This window comes from Oryzias melastigma, linkage group LG4, assembly GCF_002922805.2.
Source record: "Oryzias melastigma strain HK-1 linkage group LG4, ASM292280v2, whole genome shotgun sequence".
Classification (NCBI taxonomy): Eukaryota; Metazoa; Chordata; class Actinopteri; order Beloniformes; family Adrianichthyidae; genus Oryzias; species Oryzias melastigma.
Window position 1 is genome coordinate 14,821,131 of NC_050515.1, and position 20,025 is coordinate 14,841,155.

At 40.4% G+C, this 20,025-nt stretch overlaps 2 protein-coding genes across 2 annotated transcripts in view; one reads left to right on the forward strand and one right to left on the reverse strand.

The window, feature by feature from the left end:
• Positions 1-5,206: 5,206 nt before the first annotated feature.
• On the forward strand, positions 5,207-9,383 carry arpc5b (actin related protein 2/3 complex, subunit 5B). The gene is made up of 4 exons (XM_024279167.2): positions 5,207-5,487; positions 6,716-6,788; positions 6,977-7,153; positions 7,515-9,383. The coding sequence occupies exons 1-4, from the start codon at positions 5,348-5,350 to the stop codon at positions 7,575-7,577; spliced, it is 453 nt and encodes a 150-aa protein (XP_024134935.1). The 5' UTR covers positions 5,207-5,347; the 3' UTR covers positions 7,578-9,383.
• Positions 9,057-20,025, reverse strand: part of hmcn1 (hemicentin 1) — a 72,997-nt gene continuing 62,028 nt past the window's right edge. Inside the window, exons 83-107 of the mRNA XM_024278969.2 lie at positions 19,160-19,373; positions 18,941-19,075; positions 18,682-18,872; positions 18,516-18,597; positions 18,171-18,440; positions 17,879-18,049; positions 17,629-17,799; positions 17,146-17,316; positions 16,882-17,052; positions 16,604-16,774; positions 16,264-16,434; positions 16,022-16,168; positions 15,807-15,944; positions 15,601-15,722; positions 14,744-14,981; positions 14,604-14,666; positions 14,415-14,534; positions 14,214-14,348; positions 14,019-14,132; positions 13,591-13,716; positions 13,376-13,504; positions 10,724-11,083; positions 10,478-10,597; positions 10,268-10,394; positions 9,057-10,195 (exon numbers count right to left, since the gene is read on the reverse strand). Of these exons, the coding sequence (XP_024134737.1) occupies positions 9,829-10,195; positions 10,268-10,394; positions 10,478-10,597; positions 10,724-11,083; positions 13,376-13,504; positions 13,591-13,716; positions 14,019-14,132; positions 14,214-14,348; positions 14,415-14,534; positions 14,604-14,666; positions 14,744-14,981; positions 15,601-15,722; positions 15,807-15,944; positions 16,022-16,168; positions 16,264-16,434; positions 16,604-16,774; positions 16,882-17,052; positions 17,146-17,316; positions 17,629-17,799; positions 17,879-18,049; positions 18,171-18,440; positions 18,516-18,597; positions 18,682-18,872; positions 18,941-19,075; positions 19,160-19,373 (4,224 nt within the window). The 3' untranslated portion in view covers positions 9,057-9,828. The remainder of the gene's footprint in view (positions 10,196-10,267; positions 10,395-10,477; positions 10,598-10,723; positions 11,084-13,375; positions 13,505-13,590; positions 13,717-14,018; positions 14,133-14,213; positions 14,349-14,414; positions 14,535-14,603; positions 14,667-14,743; positions 14,982-15,600; positions 15,723-15,806; positions 15,945-16,021; positions 16,169-16,263; positions 16,435-16,603; positions 16,775-16,881; positions 17,053-17,145; positions 17,317-17,628; positions 17,800-17,878; positions 18,050-18,170; positions 18,441-18,515; positions 18,598-18,681; positions 18,873-18,940; positions 19,076-19,159; positions 19,374-20,025) is intronic.

The window sequence follows — 20,025 nt, forward strand, 5'->3', positions numbered from 1 at the left end:
AAAATTTAAACGCAGGACTGAAAACGTTTCTTTTCCTGATCTGGATCAGCTGATTGATTAATTGATTGATTGATTGATTGATCTTCTTTATTTCAAGAATAGATTGTGGACAATACAGGACAGATTTTTCAAACTCATTACAGAAATAATGAAATGCATTGATTAGAGAATCAAAAAACAAACACAAAGACACACTTATGTCACTTTGATTCATTAAATATGGTAATTATTAGCTAAACTAAAATAGAGTTTGATTGATTGCTTGAAAAGGAGTGGAAGAAGCAAATGTATATAATCCCATCCCTACTTAGTTACTTCATTTTGCTGTTTTGCAAAGTTTTTGTATCAGGATCAGATCAGATCTGATCAGATCAAGTGCAAGTTTTCGTTTAAAAAAAAACATTAGCCCAGGGAGGGCCAACGTTGATCCTCAAGAGCCTGTTTTCCAGTTCTCCCTGACCAGCTTGATGCTGATTAGCTGATTCAAGTGATTCCACATCCTGATTGACTCAACACACCTAATTTAGGTTGTTAGGATGTCAGATTTGGGAGAACTGGAAAACGGGCAGGATTGAGACTCTTGAGGACCAGGGCTGACCGCTCCAGTATAATCTGCCATAAAGTGGAAAATTTGAGCGCATAAAACCTCAGCTACTTTAAGAATTCTGAATGTCAGTCTTAAGTGAGCTTTCTAAAAAAAAAGACTGTCATCTTTCAGGACAAATGTGATGCAGACCTACGTGTCTTAGATGTGAAAACGAGTGCAACGATTACATGGAAGAGTTCCCTGAAGCCTTCCAAAAGTCCTACAACGCTCTTTTACTGTGGTTCTGTTTCTGCTTTACCGCAAATACTCAGGAAAACTAATGAAATGTTCTTCTTGAGAATTTGAATAAAATCCCCCAAAGATCACTGTCTGCCCAAAAGTTGGATGAGTCAATGTATGGAGCTTTAGTCACAACTGCCCTTAAGAGTGGATACGGGCAGTCTGTGGGTAAATACATGGGCAGACCTGTGAGGGCCGTGCAGGAAATTTTAAGATTGAAGACCACCCAGTGAGCCCGTAAGGTGAAAATGTTCATGTACATTTTTTACTACGGGCATGCTTCGATTGGCAAGCCAAAGGTGGATTTTCCCATTTTTATTTAACCCTGCACACTGCCGAGTGAGCTTAGTCCTGTTCAAGCAAGTACACGCTACTTGAATTTCTCTAAATTTAGAAATAAAAAATTAGACATTCAGGGAATTATTTGTGTGTGAAATACGTGCATCACGTGCACAATCCAAGTGTGAAGCATTTGTGCTTGGTTAGTAAGTGCCTTAAACCTTTTAAATGACTGGAGTGTTGTATAAAGGGCATCATATGACAGCATAACTTTCTTAGAAATACTTCACCGTACACTTACCACACGCACTAGCGTCAAGGAAACTGCAAGACACCACTTTCCACAGACTCCGACAACCCAAAAACCTGCAGCACCCGTAGGGGTCAACCCCTGTATCATGTGACTCATGCATAAATTGAAGTTAACAAGTCAAATTGTCCATCTTTGTGCTATCTTATGGGGTCCAGATGACCCCACTGTTAATGTAAATATGCCCAGGGTATCACAAGGTTTACTCTTTCCCATTTAGGCTTCTGTGGAGATATATCTCAATTAGTTTAGACCAAAAACAGGGTCCTCAGACACACACATGTTTACTCCTGAGGGGTAATTCAGAGTTACTGATCATCTTATGAAACATGATTTGGCATCAGGAAGTGAATGGAAAAAAATCCATGCATGCCTGGGCAGAACATGTAAACTCCACACAACGAGGATTAGAACCAGGACCCTGTTAAAGTGCTTTTTACTTTATCCATTAAACACATACTGAGAATGACCATTAATATATGACTACATAATTAACTATTAATTTACAGCTTTTCTTTGACATAATCATTATAATTGAAACAAAAGAAATAATCATAAAAATGTAGTTTACTAATGGACAAACTTACAGGTGAGAACCCGGAATCTCCAAATAAGCCACTGAGAGCTTAAGTAACTGCATGACTAAGTCATGATCAAACCATGACGGAAGTAACAGTGGAAGAAAACAAGGTTGCGAAGTAAAAAAAAACCAGGAGGAGAAAATAGCAGAATGATAAAACACAGTTGTGACCACCAACAAAAACCAACAAGCAGAGCTCAACAAACAACCAAATCTTACAGGAAAACTACTTTTGTGCAAAGGAATACGGGCAGTTTCCCTTAACCAAGACCCCCCAAGCGGGTTCACATTCTTACATCTTTTAGATTTCTTAGCAGAAATCACCCCTGCTCTTACGTATCTTCACCTGAGTCATTTATTTTACAGAGATGAGTCGGCACACTTCACACAAACTTGTCATGTCCAATTCACGCGAGGTATTGTCGGTCTACGTGTGTGGTCGGGAGAAGGAAGACGAGAGATGTGAGAGTGGAAAAACCAGAGCTTCTTTATCAGCTGTGAGGAAATATGATGGACTTGACTTTCCATAAACTTTCTATTCTGGTTGGTAGCATACATGTCTGGTGCAGTGAGCAATAATTTCTTAAGGAGAAGGAATTAGATCAGTGTTACCCTGAGGAAAGGGGTCAGCAGTCTAGACTGGTCAGTAAATTAAAACCTTTTCTGCAGCCTTAACCTACCAGAATGAGCCGGTTTGAGATGAGCTCGTTTCAATTATCACTCATGACTGTAAAAAAGAGGTCACAACTTGTTCTGCAGAGACAAGTACAGTCTTGAATCGGCCTCTAATTTATCGGATGTACACACATGCTGACTGAACGAAGAAGTATTTAGAGTCTTTGCTTTTTGCATAACAGAAACCCTGACATCACGGGGTAACATTCCTATTTACACAGTGGCAGACTGGTTGTGACTACGCATACAAACTTTACTGAATATCTTCCACTTTATTCAAATGTCTTCGTTCATTTCTGCAATATATTTTGAATATTCGCAGTAAATAATATGGGTGGTATCCCCACATGATCACACAGTACTCCTGTGTGATTGTCAACATTGTTTTGTCTGTAACACAAACCAGTGTCTGCGTCAGATTCATCTGCTCACGTTTCATGTGTAGGCAACCGTTTAAAACGAATATACAGTAGTGTCACGGGTAGTTGTTGTCTAACTGGGAGTAATGAAAGAAAGAAAAAAGATGTCCTCGGTGTTGCGTCAGCAAAGCTGTAATTACAGCAGTTCAGATAGTTATTTCTAGCTTGAATAATTTAAAAAATGCTAGGGTTCGGTTAATAAGAGAGCGCAAAAACTGGTTGTGAAATATTAAAAACGTGACGATGGCTTTGCTGATCACTCTAGATGAAAGTTAAAAAATAAAATATTTGAATCTGCAGTCTTTTTAAATGTTTTTTTTTTAGAAAATGATCTAAGCAAAAATGTATTAAAAATAAATCGTTTTAAAATTTTGACTGATACATTGATTTTTTTCCCCAACGTGCAAATAACAACTCAGCAAGGAAACACAACTGAAAAAATAAATAAATAAATAACAACATTTTGATAACATAATACAAAACACAAAAGAATGGGAACATTTCTAAAAAAAATAAATAAATAAAAAACTGGGAGATCAAATGTTTAGTTTACATTCTTTAGATAAGAGGTCTGCAACCTGAAGCTCTGGAGCCACATGTGGCTATTTCTGTTTGGGCTGGTGGAGTAGGACCCAAAATGCGGCTTGGTGACAGAAAATAAAACATTTAATAAATCAACCAGAACATGACAAAAACCATGGAGCAACAAAAGAGAGACAGAACAGAACAGATGAAATCACAAGGCAGAACTGAAATCCAGTCATTGAGGGTCATTACCTGAAATGAAGTCAGCTGTGGATCATGATGAACCTGGAAAACAACATGACAAAACATTTTTAAAAACTAAAGCACAGAATCCTCACATTTTTATTCCATTCTGGCTCTTTGGCTTTGAAGAAACATGCCTACGATCTGAAGAAATATTAGGTTTGTTAGTAAAGTTTTGCCTAGATTTTTAAACTGAGGGGATCTTACATCCATGTTCAGTTGCCACGAAGATTCTAACCCCTCTCTACACTCCACACCTGTGGTCCAACTATAAAGCAGCGAGCATGCAGAAGCTGCAGGTGGCCTACAATGATGCCTTTAGGATTCTACCACGTTGGTAGGCTTATAGAGCTACAGAAATGCTTTTTAGTGCAGGAATTAACACTCCTCGGGTGCTTTTAAGGTTTTATTCAATGGCTGAATTCTTCAAAAAAAATAGAATAATTTTAGCACTCACCAACATTAGACAAAGTACTTGCAAAAACCAGTCCGTACTTTTTGTGTTTTATCACTTTTATTGTTCTAATCTCCTTACTTTTTTGGGTGTTTTTATTCTATATGATCGTCTTTTATGTTTATCTTGTATGTATAGTTGCAGTGTTTATACTTAGACCTCATCTGTAAATAAAATAAAATTACATGACTAAAAATTAACTTACTATGGCATTATACTAAATCAAGAGTTAACTAAGACACATTATGGTGAAAGCTTTGATCTACTTACAGATAAGTTTAATAACAAAACAATCTTTGATTCCATAGAATATAGTTTATTTTGAAAGGAACTTGTCTGTGCTGATCCTAAAAGTAATAAAATATGAATATAATAGTTATCTTTCAATTATTGATGATATTTAAAAGCTAAATTTGATCAATTAATTTGATCAATTTTGTGGCTTGAAGGCCACAAGAAAATAAATGAAGTGTATTTTTGTTTTACTTTAATGTGAGATGGGATGTTAGACACCTGATTTAGACGGAATAAATATTTAGCTACTGTTTTAAATCGCCTTAAAAAGACTTAAATACAGTGAATAGTGAGCAAGTGTCTTAAAGTAATAACTTACGCACAGTAGTTGTCATTAATTCTGTATTTTAAAAATGCTGTTAGCAAATTAGTCACCCAAGCAAATTACTTTGATTATGTTAAAATTAATCTAATATCATACATAATATTTTTTTTATTACCCAATAAAAGTTTAGTCTGAACGAACAGGTTTCTAATTACATAGTCCGCTGGTGTTTTCCTGTGTTTTACTGCCATCTAGTGGCTACTTATTAATTACATGGAAAAAAAATCAAAGACATGCAGTTTGGCTCTTTGGCCGCTTGATGGCGATAGCGGCAAAAGCGGAAATCAATCGATCGCAGGGGAAGCTGAGCAGAGGAAGTCAGGGAGCTGCCTGCTTTCCTGTCTGTGACAGCCGCGTCAAGGCAAAAAAAGGCCGGGAGCTCTGCTCGCTGCAGTTGAACCTCTCACCGCCGCAGACATGTCGAAGAACACCGTCTCCGCCCGCTTCAGGCGAGTGGACGTGGACGAGTATGACGAGAACAAATTCGTGGACGAGGAGGACGGAGGAGAAAACCAGCTGGGTCCCGACGAGGCAGAGGTGGACTCTCTCGTCAGACAATATCCTTCAAGATGATACGCTAGCTTAAATGTTAGCCATGAATATTGCAGAAGAAAGCGGAACACTGGAACTTTTTCTGTGCGGTTTTCTGCTGCTTCATGATGGGCGTCTTGCTAGCAGGCTAGTCGCTGTTCAGACTTGCTTAACAATCACATTCCTGGCATTTTTTCCTAGGCTGAACAGGCCGCTTTACTCTGTTATCATTAGGGAATAGTGGACTTCTGTGACTAAAGGGTTACTCTTTAGCTTTTTGGCCTTTTTGAACCAGAGCTAACACCCTTTTTTAAATTAACAACGCACTAGTTTAAGGCATGGAGCTGAATTCTGTTGAATTTAATTGATTATGCTTTAAAAATTAGGAGGAAACAGTCAGTTCTGCAGCTTCAGGTGAAGTCAACAGTCTTGACGTCCTTATAAGGCTCGAAAGTGCCGAACTTCCTCATTGGAGAAGCTCCTCCCCCTTCATGATTTCACTTGGTACAATCCAAATATCAGCCCCTAAACTTGCAGGACACTTTTGTTTGTCAGCATTTGAAGAAAGATCATAGTGTTATATTTATTAAGTTATTTTTTATTATGCCTTTTTTAAACTGAAGAATTAAGGCCTTAAGTTTGTGTAGTTTGATTAAATGGTGCTTGAGTTACATGTTCTTGTAGCATTTTTTCCCATTATGGAAGGTATATGTAAAGAAAATTATGCTTAAAATAGTGTTTATTTATGCAAATTGTGTGAATCGTGAGCAGACTGAAAAAATACTGTTGGAAAAAGCTGTAGATGTGACTGCAAGCCACAAGCTCCCAGTTGCGCTCCATTCTGGCGCATCTGCCTTTAGACAACTAGCTCCTTGTTTTTCTCATCTGAGCTGGCTCAAAACTGTTCAGCTTTATAGCTTTGATATTGCTCACCGTTGCTGTTGCACAGGTAATGTTAGGTTGGGGCCGTGAATGGCTGTAAGCTAGCAGGAAAGAGTTCAAACAAATTGATTGGGACATAAGAGCAGGCTTACTTCTATGTCAACAGTCTTCTCTAGCTCAGAGGAAAATTTCAGATGAACTCCTCCCGCTTTGCAGAAACTGTCCTAAAAAAATGGCACAGCTTTTTACATCTTGGCTGAAAATGACACAGTTGTGATTGAAAGAACTCTGGGAACGCTTTTAAAATAGATCAAAAGAAGATTTCCAAAAACGGTGTTGCTGTTTTGTTTGGGTTCTTAACCTCATCATCACAGGAAACCTCATGGAGGCTTTACATGCAGTTCTGAAGAACCCACCAATCAATACGAAGAACCAGAATGTCAAGGTGGGCTTAGATTTTACTCTCAACAACCTGACTGTGTTTTTGCTGCATCCATGCAACTAAACAATCAAGTTTGTGTTATTAATTTGTTACTATAAGAAAACACAGGACTGAAATGTACCTTTGGATCATTAATCTCCATGATGCTGACTGAGTTAACAGGCAGGCTCTGTCCTCCGTCTTGTGTCCAGGATCGTGCAGAGGGTCTGGTGCTGAAGGTGCTTAGTGCCTTTAAGAGCAGCGACATTGAGAAAGGGGTGCAGTCTCTGGACAAGAACGGCGTGGACCTGCTGATGAAATACATTTACAAAGGCTTTGAGAGGCCGTCGGAAAACAGCAGTGCGGTGCTGCTTCAGTGGCACGAAAAGGTAATGTTAAACGTCCCATTCATTTGTTTAAAGCCCTTGATGCTGGGTGCCAAGTGACTCAACCGTGGATTTGAGCTCACGACCTTCCAGTGTCAGGGAGGACGCTCTACTACCAGGCCACAGAGTTTCCCTCCTGTTGAAATGTGAATAAGATTGTTCACAAATGAAGCAAACAGCTCAGATTTAAAGTAATGTTTTAAGGAAATTTGATTTTTTTCCCTGAATTCTTCCTTTAATAGTAGGTTGTGTGGGTGTGTGATGTTCAAATGGGTCATGTTCCAGATCATCACTGCATGGTGTTCTTAGTTTTCTGCAAAAATAGCCGGCTGGCTTCATTTTTTTTTTTTTTTCTGGGTTACAGGCTCTCGCTGCTGGAGGAGTGGGCAGCATCGTCAGAGTACTAACGGCGAGGAAGACGGTCTAAAAGCAGCGCAGGAGAAGAATCCACCTCACACCACTGACACACTGCACTGTTCACGTACCAGATGGCTTAACCAACGAGATGCCGATTTTTGCTCAAGGCAAGATTAAACTGGAGCGTACGTTCAGGGTCGCGACGAGTTAACATCAGATTTCACGGTCTTGTCCTTTTCATGATCACAGCTAACACCACACTCCTCCCAGGGTGCTACAGTTAACATAACCTCCCGTTTGCACGTGCGTGCTGATTCTCTGATCCACTAACCCCCTCCAACCTCGCCTGTGTCACACCTGTAAATGTGTTCAGCGTGTGAGGCTGGGGTTTCCAACTGAGAAGAGATAAATTATGGAGAAACAAGCATCTTTCATGCAACCTTTTGCTACTCTTCTGAATATTTTTGAACCCAGGAAAAATCCAGAGACTTATTCAAATAGAAGCGTTGGATCTGCTTCCTTTGGTCTTGAAATACACCATCAACTAATTGTAATTAATCCTGAGCTTGCTTCCACATTAACACCAGAGGATTAACCCCCTCCCCTATCGCTTCCCATATTTGCTTCCCATCATCATCACGCCTCAGACAGTTTAATGGAAGCAGTAAATCCTCTCTGAGTGAGGCTCCAGCAGCAGGCCGCTCCTGAAAAGCACAGTCACAGATGGAGGGCGGTGAGTTTGACCACAGGGGTCGGCATGCACCTCGGGAACGGGAGGAGGATTATTACCCACCATGCATCTCCATAACCGCCCCCTTTATTAATCCCACTTTGCCGCGCCTGACATCTACACGCTCCCTCTGCTACTGAACAGGGCATTATGTGACACTGTTGGTACTATATATACATATATATATTTTTTTGCGTCCCTTCAGTTAACCCCATCATCTGAAGTGTGCACACATTTTTTTTTTAACTTAAAAAACCCCAAAACATCCAGTTAAACATATTTTTTGTTTTAAAAATATGTCAAAGGCCAAATTTGCCTTCCGTTAAAAACCCAAATCCTCTGTAGTGAACAATGCTATTTGTCAGTAAGGTGCATATCTTACTGTAGAGAGAAAATTAATTGAAATATAAAAATATATATTTTGCATGTTTCCATTTTGTTTCTTTAAAAAGCTTTTCTTACCTTCTTTTTTTTTACTAAACCTATTTTGTTTGAATTCATTCTGTAGGTTTTTTAATTTTTTTTTAACCAAGCATAAAGACACCCTTATCATAAAAAACAACTGTTTATTTAACATCATTTTATGGTAAGAAGAGAAACTGGAAATGTCTGTTCGTCTGCCTTTAATAGGCAGATTAAGTGTGTTGCCAAATTATTTTTTTTCAGTTCAGTAGCCGATATCGGTGACTTTAGTTTTCATTGCGTGTTTGAGAGGACACAACAGGTTTACCACTGTTAAAGGAACATTACAGCAAAGAGGTCGTGACATAAAGCGGCCTCCGCTTTGCTTTTCATCTGGACGAATCAGCTCCAGAAGTGTTTTTTTTTTTTTTTTTTTTTCTGGATGAAAAAGTTTCTTATGGAATACAACAGCGATTGTCGCTTCAACAGTGTTTTTACTCACAGGTTCAGACGTCAGTGATGATGCTTCCAGACCATAGATATCTTTTTCTAATGCAGTATTGAAAGTTTAGCGTGTGAAGACGGAAAGATGCGGCGGCCTCTCTGCTGCAAGGAGTTCTAGCTGAAGGTTAAAAAGATGCGGGAGCAAACCAGACTGATGTACAAACTGCCTTACTCAACAATTTCTTTTTTTATGTTTGTGCTTTTTGGAAAAAAAATAAATAAATGGTAAGAATGCTGGAACTTTGTGTCTAACAGATTTGTCATTCACTTTTACACAAACACTTGGTGACAAATTGAGCCAAACAGTTTTCTGTTATTACATTTTTATTACAAAATGGTTGAAAACTAATGAAACAGTATTGTGAGAAAACACATATTTACAGCCATAAAAATAAAATACATCTTTTTATTAGCTATTGTGAAGAACATGAGATCCATTAAAAAAAACAAATAAGCTGCTGGGGTTTTTCGTTAAGGCACGTCTTATGAATCAAACCTGAGAATGTAGCATGTAATTGTGGCCAATCTTAATGAAATTTAGGCAAATTAAAATTATAAATAAATTGAAAATAATAAAAGAAATTGTATTAGTGGAGACACGTTTTCTTCTTTTTCTACTACATCCAAGTGTGGTTACTCGTCCAAAACTACAGTTTGCCACCATCTCCTGTGGTTTAAAGTGCTCTCAGTAAGGGTAGGCAGACACGGCGATGTAGACGATGAACGTCGTCCGGTACTCGATGCCTCCGTCTTCACTGAAGGAAAGGGCTCGGACCTTCATGCGGTAGGTGTGGGGTTCCCGCAGGGGGCGTGTGGTGAACAGCACGCCTTTGTGATTCTCATCTCGCAGCGCGAAGGGTAACGTGAGGTCTTCGTCCACCACCAGGAAGGTAGTTCGGGTGTGCATCACTCCGTCCTGAGTGTACGCCACCAGCCGGATCAGATCCTGGTTGGCGGCGATGCCAAAAGGAAGCGACAGCAGCTTGTACTCCAGAGCGTAGTGGCTCAGCGGGCACTCCAGGTCATTAGGAGGGCAGTTTTTCAAGCAGAATCTAGACATTCAAAATAAAACGTGTTTGAGATCTGCACGGCTGGTAGTGATAAGTATTGTTTTGATTATTTACCCTGTTGCTGGATCCCTTTGGTAATTCGGTGGACACGGAGTATCAATGCACTCGTAGCTTCCTCTCATGTTGAAGCACATCCGATTCATTCCACACTGGATGTTCTGCTCCAGACACTCATCTACATCTGCAGAGACGACACAGCCAGAATCAGCTCAGACTCACGGAGAAGAATCGCTTCAATAAGCTACAGGAGTTCAACCTTCTCACCTTGACACGTCTTGCCGTTCGTCATCAGACGGTAACCTGCAGGACATAGACACCTGTGGCTTCCTGGTGTGTTCATGCACTCGTGCTGGCAGGTGTCCCTCATTTCACATTCATTGATGTCTGAAACAAAAAACTTTTGATAAACTAATGTTTTCAGAAGCAGCTTTTAAATTCCTAACCCCTTTTTGACCGGATCTTCTTTCACCTTTGTCCTTCATTTCCCTGCTGCTTGAGCTCTATAGTTACCTAAGCAGAGGCCACCCCTGGACTTAAACCCTCTCTGACAAACGGGGGTGACCTGCAGCTTGGGAGCCTCCCTTTGGCTCCGCCTCCTGAAGCCCCTGTCTGAGTTGGCGGTATAGGAGTGGAAGCTCTGCGAGGCGACGTTGTGGTAGAGACGGGGGCTGGAGCTGCCTTCAGGAGAGGACTGAGATGTGCGGTGGATGTACGAATAACTCTGGTAGCCGGGCAGACGCTCCAGCCCCGCGCAGGACTTGCCATCCCCCAGCAGGTGGCGTCCTGGTGGGCAGGTGCAGGTGTAGCTGCCTGGAGTGTTGATGCACTGGTGGGCACAAGGCTGCGGCAGGCGCTCACACTCATTTATGTCTGCCCTCAATACAAAAGAATGACCAGCACCAAGAGGAAAAAGAAAACAGAAAAAAAGAGGAGAAGAAGAAGAAGTGATGGTAAAGAAAAAAAAAGTTAATAACCCAACGGTTTGCCAATACATTTCCAAGTTAAATATACAGAAATGTATTGAGACGCATGAAAATCTTTTTTTTTGTTGTTTATTTTAGCTCACGTTTTAAAATAAAACTACATTTTTTAGAATATATATATAATATATGAAAAAGCATAAAGTATAAAACAGGCCCAAATATATACTGTTGATGCACAGAGAGAACAAGAAAGGTGTGCCATGTCAAAGCAACTCCAGAAAATAGCCACAGACAAGTGTAAAGACAGACATTTGATTGAAATCAATTAGTAGTGAAAGGTTAGGAGTGGAAAGAACAAAAAGAAAGAAGGAAAGGTGGTGGTGCTGGTCTCCTTGAGTGTTTTTATGTCAAGAAACAGTTTCCAGATTATATAATGAGCAGAAAACAGTTTGTTTATATAAGGGTGGGTGACCCCCATCTAAAGAGAGATTTATAAAGGTATTTGTGTACTAAATATATGAAAATAATAAAGTTAATAACAATACTTCAATACTCCTCCAATTTCTTAAACAGAGAGTTACATCTGTTGCTGCAAAAGTAACATAAATTCAGGGTCTCTTTCTACAAAATGTTATAAGATGATTTTCCCATTTAAAAGCCAATTACAGTCATTGATTTCGACTACACTTAAATAGTTTAACATCATAAAAGGCTTAAAATATGAAAAACAAGGATGCAAAGCCCCCAAAACATAATAGATTTCCTCTGAATGATAAAAATAAAAAGAAAGAAAAAAAAGTTTTAAAACATTTGTCTTTAGATCTTCTCCACTCACAAGTTACATAAATATTCCACTAATTGTTTTTCACTAGAACATGTGAAGGAAGAAGAGCAGCACAGAGCTATGATGAACACAAGACAGGAAGAGTGCAGAATGCAAGAAGACATGATCTGTGGCAGACATTTTAAAGTGTTTTTCCACCTGGCTGAATTCAAAATATCAAGATATTTTAAATGCAAAAGCAAGCAAGCTGCAGGGAAATGTGAGGACAGAGCAATGCAAAAATGTTTATGCAAAAAAAAAACAAAAGCCATTATCAGGAGCTGGTAAAAATCTTTACGTAAACAACATATATGTAAACCAAACTGCTAAAGCAGGACGTTAAAAGCCAAGCACACATTCACTGATTTCATAGACATTTACAGTAGGAGGACGCATTAATGCTTCTAGGAAAGTACATTTGAAATCTTTTTGCCACACTTTTTGATAAAAACTTCCCCATCCATAAAGTCATATTACAAGTCCAGCTGTTTCATTTTATTTGCAAAAAACATGTACAGGCTACAACCGGAAAACCTGTTTGATTTTACAGTCACATCAGACGTGGAAACACACGTTCAAGTGACACTTCCAATGACAAGTCAATGTAAATGCCATAAATGAATGTTCCCGGCTTCTGCGTTAAAAATGCGTTTGTAAAAAAAAAATGAGTGGTCATTAAGCAGCATTGAAAGTGAAACCAGTTGAACTTTGTCCAATCAAGGACTTGTATTTGGTCATGAAAGAGCCAACCGTTTGATAAATGGTCTTGGAGGAGAAATTAATAACTGTCGTTTGTGCTCGGATGGTATTATATGACAGTAACTCTTTAAAATATCGGAATAGAGCTGTGATAGAAAAAACCTGGAGCAAATATATTTTTAAACTATTAAAAACAACTAAAATGAAGTAACCGTCTACACATGTAGTCACAGGCCCCCAGTTTAGCAGAATTGCTTACTGTGGTAATATAACCCAAATATGATGTACATGGACGCCGGGTTCTATTAGGTTAAAATCTCCTTGTTTGGCAGATAAAGTCCTTTATGCCTGAAACTGTTTCCAGTATAATTGGACCTTGTAACCTTGACAACATGAGCCCAAAATTTATGTTTTTAAAGCAGCTAAATCCAATGAAGATGGTTCAGCTAAAATCCACAATTCAGCTCCATAGAAAAGCTGCGCTAAGACATTGTGGGATCACTGAGTGCACTTACTTTTTCAAATTTAGTTTTTGGTATTGGACTCGATTTTGAAATGATTAACAACAGCGGGACGCACCAAAGGGTTACGGTGCATGTGAAAGGTTGTGTGTTTTTATCTTGTTCCTACTCCTAAAATAATATTTGAAAAGTGTAATTCCTCATTTCCCATAACTATACATTATCCATAAAAAGTAGAAACAAGGCTTGAACTCACCGATGCAGGGCAGTCCCATCCCCTGGGACCTGTAGCCACGAGGACAGGTGCAGTGGTAGCTGCCTCTGGTGTTCTCACAGATCTGGTTGTATCTGCACTGATGAGTCCCCTCTCTGCACTCATCAATGTCTGCAGGAAAAGAGGCCAACAAGCGTCAACCACTCCATCTGCAGAACTTTTAAACCGCTCTCTTTTTACAGCAAGTATTAGCTCACCTGCACATGTTCCATTTGCACCTTTGGTCATCCCACTGGGACACAGGTCAATGCATGTGTAACCCCCCCGGGTGTTTTTACACAGCTGATCTGAACGACACACCCTTTGCCTGCACTCGTTTATATCTGACACAAACAAAAAGAGATAAAAACAATTTAGAAATCCTAAATAATTCTGTATTCATTGAATTTGTTTGTGGTTTCATATATTGAAACTTCTAAATAACTTCTAAATAATTAAAGAATTAAAAAAAAAATCCCTCTTGTTTTTGTCTTTAAGTAAATACTAAATTACGGTAATTTTGGAGCAGAAGTGATTTGATGCATATTTGCATCACTGAGTTTCAGGGGTTTAAGCTTCAAGAACAAAAAGCGGTTGGTGAAAAGTATTTTTCAATAGTATCTTCAGAGACACAAGGCACCCTTACCTATGCACCGCCTGTTTCTCAGCTGGAAGCCTGGCTCACAGGCACAGCGGTAGCTGCCGATAGTGTTGAAGCAGCGCTGGTTACAGGGGTTAGACTCCTGACACTCGTTCACATCTAAACACCGCAGAGAAAGTTCCACGTGAGCCTCAAGAAGGACGATTAAATACCAGTTCACTGGTATAACAGCATACAAACCCATGCAGTTAAGACCATCAGTAGTTCTTCTGAAGCCACGCCCACAGCGCATGAGGCACCTATAAGAACCAACGGTGTTTTCGCAGTCTTGTCCGTCGTGGCACACATGTCCGCTCAGAGAACACTCGTCAATGTCTAAGACAGTAGAGCAGGAAATGATCAAAAAGCCTGATAATAAGGAGGTGCGTGTGTGTGTCGTACCTTGACAGGTCCTGCCATCGGCGGAGATGGAGAGACCATGGGGGCAGGAGCAGTAGTACGTGCCCATCACATTGTGGCATGTATGAGAACAAGGGTTTCCAACATCACATTCATTCTCATCTGCAACAACAGAAACTTTACTTTCAAAGTCTTTTTATTTTCTGTAACAGATTTAAAGATTAAGGTTACCAGCACAGTAAAGCCCAGAGGAGACCAAGATGAAGCCATTAGGACACTGGTTACTGCGATCACCTGTCGTCAACACATTGAAGGCATTTAAAAAGCAAATAACCAAAAGAAGTAAAGTTCAAAGTGGTTTTAAGACACACCCTTGGTGATCTTAGCTTGAATGCTATACTCCAACACCTCCTCTAGGGGGTAGTAGAGAGCACTGATGGATGTGGCGTGGAGCATTTCTACCAAGTAGGGCATCTTTCCTTTGGATGGATCATAGGAGATGGTGTGGTTCCAGGAATAGGGCAGACTTTCATTGTTGATGCTGAATATTCTGGTGGAGAGAGCGTAGAGCTGGCCTGGTCCTGTCTGGATGTAATCTTCAGTGTAGTCCTGTAACAGAAAACAACATTTTTGAGCAGTTTATCCAAATATATTAAAAATAAAACACCATGTAACTTTTTGCAACTAGAGAAATTAATGACCTAGTTTAATGAAAATTGTGGTATTTGTCTTATGATGGAGGACACATGCAAAAAATAATATTGAAAATTAATTCAATGGAGTTTTCTTTGTTTGAGCTGGCATCTGGATCCAAACTGTACAGCTGGATAGCTCAAAAATTGCTTGTCATCTTTGCTGCACTGCTACTTTTAGCTTGTGGGTCTGAGGGGCTATATACTACTGGTAGAGAGTGTAAACGTAGGGATGATGGGAAACGGGGACAAAAAGATCACAGGGAAATCTTTGAAAATAGATCAAAAGATGATCAGAGTGGGACTTTAAAATACTTGGCTGAAATAAAAGTGTAAAAACAAAAGAAAACTATTGTTCAATGAGAAAAAGCTAAACAAGTACATTTTATTTTTACCATGTGTTTTAGTAACGTGTGCTGTCATTTGCTTACTTTCCTAATCCAATTTAATATTAATTTCAAAATAAAAGTTAATTATTATTCATACATTTATTTAATTGTTAATCTTAATAAATAACAAAAAAAGTATTTGTGTACCTTGATGTGGATGTCAGCCTGAGAAGGCAACTGCAGGATGTCACCATTCACCACAACGTCTATTAGCAAAACTCCGTCTGAGTCCAAGCCTCTGACAATATGGGTCATCCTCAAAATTTCACCTGAAGTTGGATCAAATATGCTAGTCAGTCCAAAAAATAAATGTTTATTATTATTTTTTCTTTTGAATCCTCTGGGACTTGTACCTGTTGCAAATTCCACTTGTGTCTCTCTCTTAAAGACTCCTTCTGTTAAGGTGTATCCGTTGACGGCCTCTCCTGCTTCCTGTGCTGTGGTCCAGTAGACGGGGTTCAGCAGGGAGACCAGCGTCCTCATCGCAGGACCTTCCATTCAGTGGCACTCAGATGAGTTTTTATGAAAGCTCAGAGAACTGTGATCTACTATTAAATTGAAAACTCACCTAATGCTCTTGGCACATTAGAGATAGAAGCTTTAATGACTCTACTGCCAGAACTGCTGTCACTGATGGTGGCATTGAGGATGGCTATGCCAAACTCCAAGTGATTAATATTACCTCTGATGCTTCCGCGAGCTTTTTGTGGCCCCCCTGATGAAAATAGAAAAAAATGCCACACCACAGTTCAGGCACACCAATAATCATCTAATTACAGCAAGAGATTTTTGCTTCCTGAGAGATTTTACCTGGGCAAGCCTGGGTGTTACATCTGGAAAGCAGAGTGGAATCTCCTGGACACTGCCGGCCACCATAGGAGGGGGACGGATTATTACAGAGTCTGAGGCGGGTCCTTTCCCCGCCGCCACAGGAAGCAGAGCACTCTCCCCAAGGCTGCCACGTACCCCAGTTACCATCCACTGCAGTGAAACACAACATTTGAGTTCTGTACTACACGTACACACAGCAGACATGCAAACATTCAAGAGCTACTTGTGTTGAGAACCTCTATTTGTGTTTCTCAACCAAACATCAAACCAGAGTGAGAATAATCTAAGGAGTTGTTTACAGGGTTGAATGCTGACCTACCAGGGCAGCTGACGATGCTGCATCTCTGCGTTTGTGAATCTGCACCGGCACAAGCTCTTCCTCCAAAAGCAGGTCTGGGGGTGTCGCAGGTCCTGTAGCGCCTCATTTGACCCCCGTTGCATGTCTTGCTGCAGCTGCCCCAGCTGCTCCATGCAGCCCAGTTACCATTGACTGGCTCAGAGAGATAAAATGTGTTACAGACAAAAATGAATGTATTCAGAGAAGTCGTGACTAAGCCTAAGAAAACATGGAACAGGTTAGAAAAAAGAAAATCTCACTGGGACAAGGATCTGTGTTGCAGAAATCTATGTGCACGCCATTTCCCTCACACGACCTTCCTCCATGCTGAGGGGCGGGGCTGGCACAGAGGCGTGTCCGCTGCCTGGTCCCGCCTCCACATGAAACACTGCAATGTCCCCAACTCATCCAGGATGACCACTTTCCATCCACTGGTCAACACAAAGAGAGACGAATTTCACATGACATTAAATGAGTATTTTAGAAAAAGTCTTGAATCTAAAGACATGAGTTGGATGTCTTACCAGGACAGAGTCTCTCTAAACACATTTTGGATTGGGTGTCCAAGCCTTCACATTGTGGCCCATCAAATTGTGGAGGGGGGCTGTTGCACAGGCGAATCCTGGACTGCATGCCCTTACCACAGGTCTCGCTGCATGGGCCCCATGCCAGCCAAGACCCCCAGTTACCAGCCACTAAGAAGAAAAGGGATGACAAATGATTGTGCTAATCATGATTAATTTATCATCCTGCGCCAAAATGTCACAAATTTAAACGAAAATACCTAAAAATGTGGCTTTTTACGGTAACTGTTAGGTTAAAAATATTTGCAATTAAAACTGATTAATTAGTAAGAGTTCACGATTAATTAATCGCCCAAAAAATAATAGCATGACAGCACTAGAAAAGTTCTTCGATTTTGCTCATTTTAGAAAAATTACATTTTGCGATCAAATATGAATCAACAAGTTCAAAAAACATACTCTGTTTTGTTGTGATTTTCTTACCAGGACATGGCCTGAGGCTGCACATAATGGCTTCCACTGCGTTGCCCTCACATGGCTTCCCTCTATGTTGAGGTGGGGGGTTGCTGCAGGTTCGGACACGAGTTCTGTTGCCCTGACCACAGGTCTGTGAGCACTCTTCCCAGGCGGACCACTCAGACCAGTTTCCATCCACTGAAATGGTACAAAGATGAATGGTGAAGGATTTAGAAAACTATTAAACCTTAACTTTAGTATTTTTAAGCACTCTGACCTGGACATGGATTTCCTTGACAGCTGCGTATTTCTGTGTCTGATCCTGCACAGTGACGCCCCCCGTTGGCAGGTAGAGGGTTGTTGCACTGCCTTAGCCTCTTTTGGATGCCGGCGCCACAGGATACAGTACAAGAGCACCACTCTGACCACTCAGAATAGCCTCCATGTACTGACAAACATAAATGGTTTATGAACATTTACATACAACTTTACATACAACAAATTTACAATTTTATAAATGTCAGGATTTAATACAACTAGCTCTCAAACAAAAGTAATATCCAGCTCACCTCTTACTGTGAGAGTGACCCGGACCAGAACTGACCCAAGCAAGTTCCGGGCCACACACTCATACTCAGCCGTGTCCTCCTTTTGGGCACTGCTGATCCTCAGAGAACCGTCGAACAATGTGGATAAGCGGTTGTCTGCCAGTAGGGGGCGCCCCTGACGAGACCACTCTATCATGGGTGTGGGTTCTCCCTCTGCCTGGCAGCTCAGAACCACTGTGGTCCCTGCATCCACAACCGTCCCCACAGGCTCTACGGTAATGGTGGGGGCACCTAAGGGGAACCGATTAAAATAGATTAAATAGATTCTCTAAAAAAAAATCTGAAAGTGAGCTTGTAAATACTAACTCTGGAGGGTGAGAGTGATGCTTCTTTCCACAACTCCAGCATCATTTGTTGCCACGCACATGTAGACGCCTGCATCTTCACTCTGTTATTTGCAGGACATTCTAGTTTAAGCAAGAAAAATATTTTGATTTTTACAAATAATAAAAAAAAGCTGATGTTTATTTACCACTGTGCCGTAAATGGCCAGGGAGCCGTTGAACATCTGACGGATTCTATTACTGATCTGAATGTTTACTCCGTTTTTGCTCCACTGGATGGTTGGAGGTGGATCTCCTCGTACCTCACAGTTCAGGATGGTATTACCGCCCAGAGGCTCGACTCGATTGGAGTGAAGGTCCCCATCGATGATCGGAGGCTCTAGAGAGGAAAAGCTGTCAGTGAAGCTCGAAGCACAGCCAGACTGTTTTATAGGAGTTCAGGTTTACCTTTGACATGGACAAATCCCAGTGATTTTATGACTCCTACACTGTTCTCTGCTACACAGGTGTAGGTGCCCGTGTCACCTTTGCTCACCCTCTCCACCACCAGTTCACTGCGACCGTTCGTTTGGTCGTAGTGAGCTACAGCGTTGGCAAAAAAGACAAAGAAAGAAAACCTTAACAGGAAGTAAATATTTTAAAGCAATATATTTCTCTGAATGAAACCTGGGATGATGTTGTTGTTGAAGGTCCATGTGATTCTGGGCTGCGGGATACCACTGGCACCACAGGTCAGCATGAGCCGTTCACCTTTATTGAGGGCCTTATCTCCAAGTAGCTCCACAAAGACTGGATGAGTGTGAACTGAGAGCGTTACCGTCCAACTATCCTGCCCAACTGCATTAGCAACTAAGCAGGTATAACTACCGGCATCACCAGGCTGGTAGAAAAGATTGAAAAAAATTATGTAAACAAACAATGTTTAGAACTAAGATTAAACCAATTTAGACTAAAGATCTACCGTTTTTTCAGAGCTGATTCAGATTATTAGTAGTCAAGAGGGCAATAACAGATACGGGGCAAATATTAAATTGCTGTAAAGTTGAAAATATTGGCAGAAAAATTATAAACACCAACAAAAAAATAAAATAAAAAAGTGCAGGGAGTAACAGACTTATCAGCATATTTTATTAGTTTCTTTTAAAAGTTAAACGAACAGATCCCTGAAAATTTTACAGCAAATTAAGTAAATGTATCTGTATTTATTTTTGTAAAAAGTTGAAACAAAAACAAAAAGTGCAGGGAGTTCCTTTGTACATTAGCATGTCTAAAAAGCAGAATAGCAAAGGAGTTTTGTTAAAGCAGCTGAGGCTTGTACTATATTTTTCTAAGCACGAGGAGGACAAATATTAATTTTTTTAACGCTGCATTTACTGCATTAAAAGACATTTGCGCAAAAAAGTGACAGCGCTAGTAGGCTGACATGCAGAGGACTGAATACGTGGTTTGCATAACCATTCAGACAGGACTGTGGGTGAGATGGTGCTGCATCTGCAACACTATTATGCTATCAGAATAACTAGTCTAATATT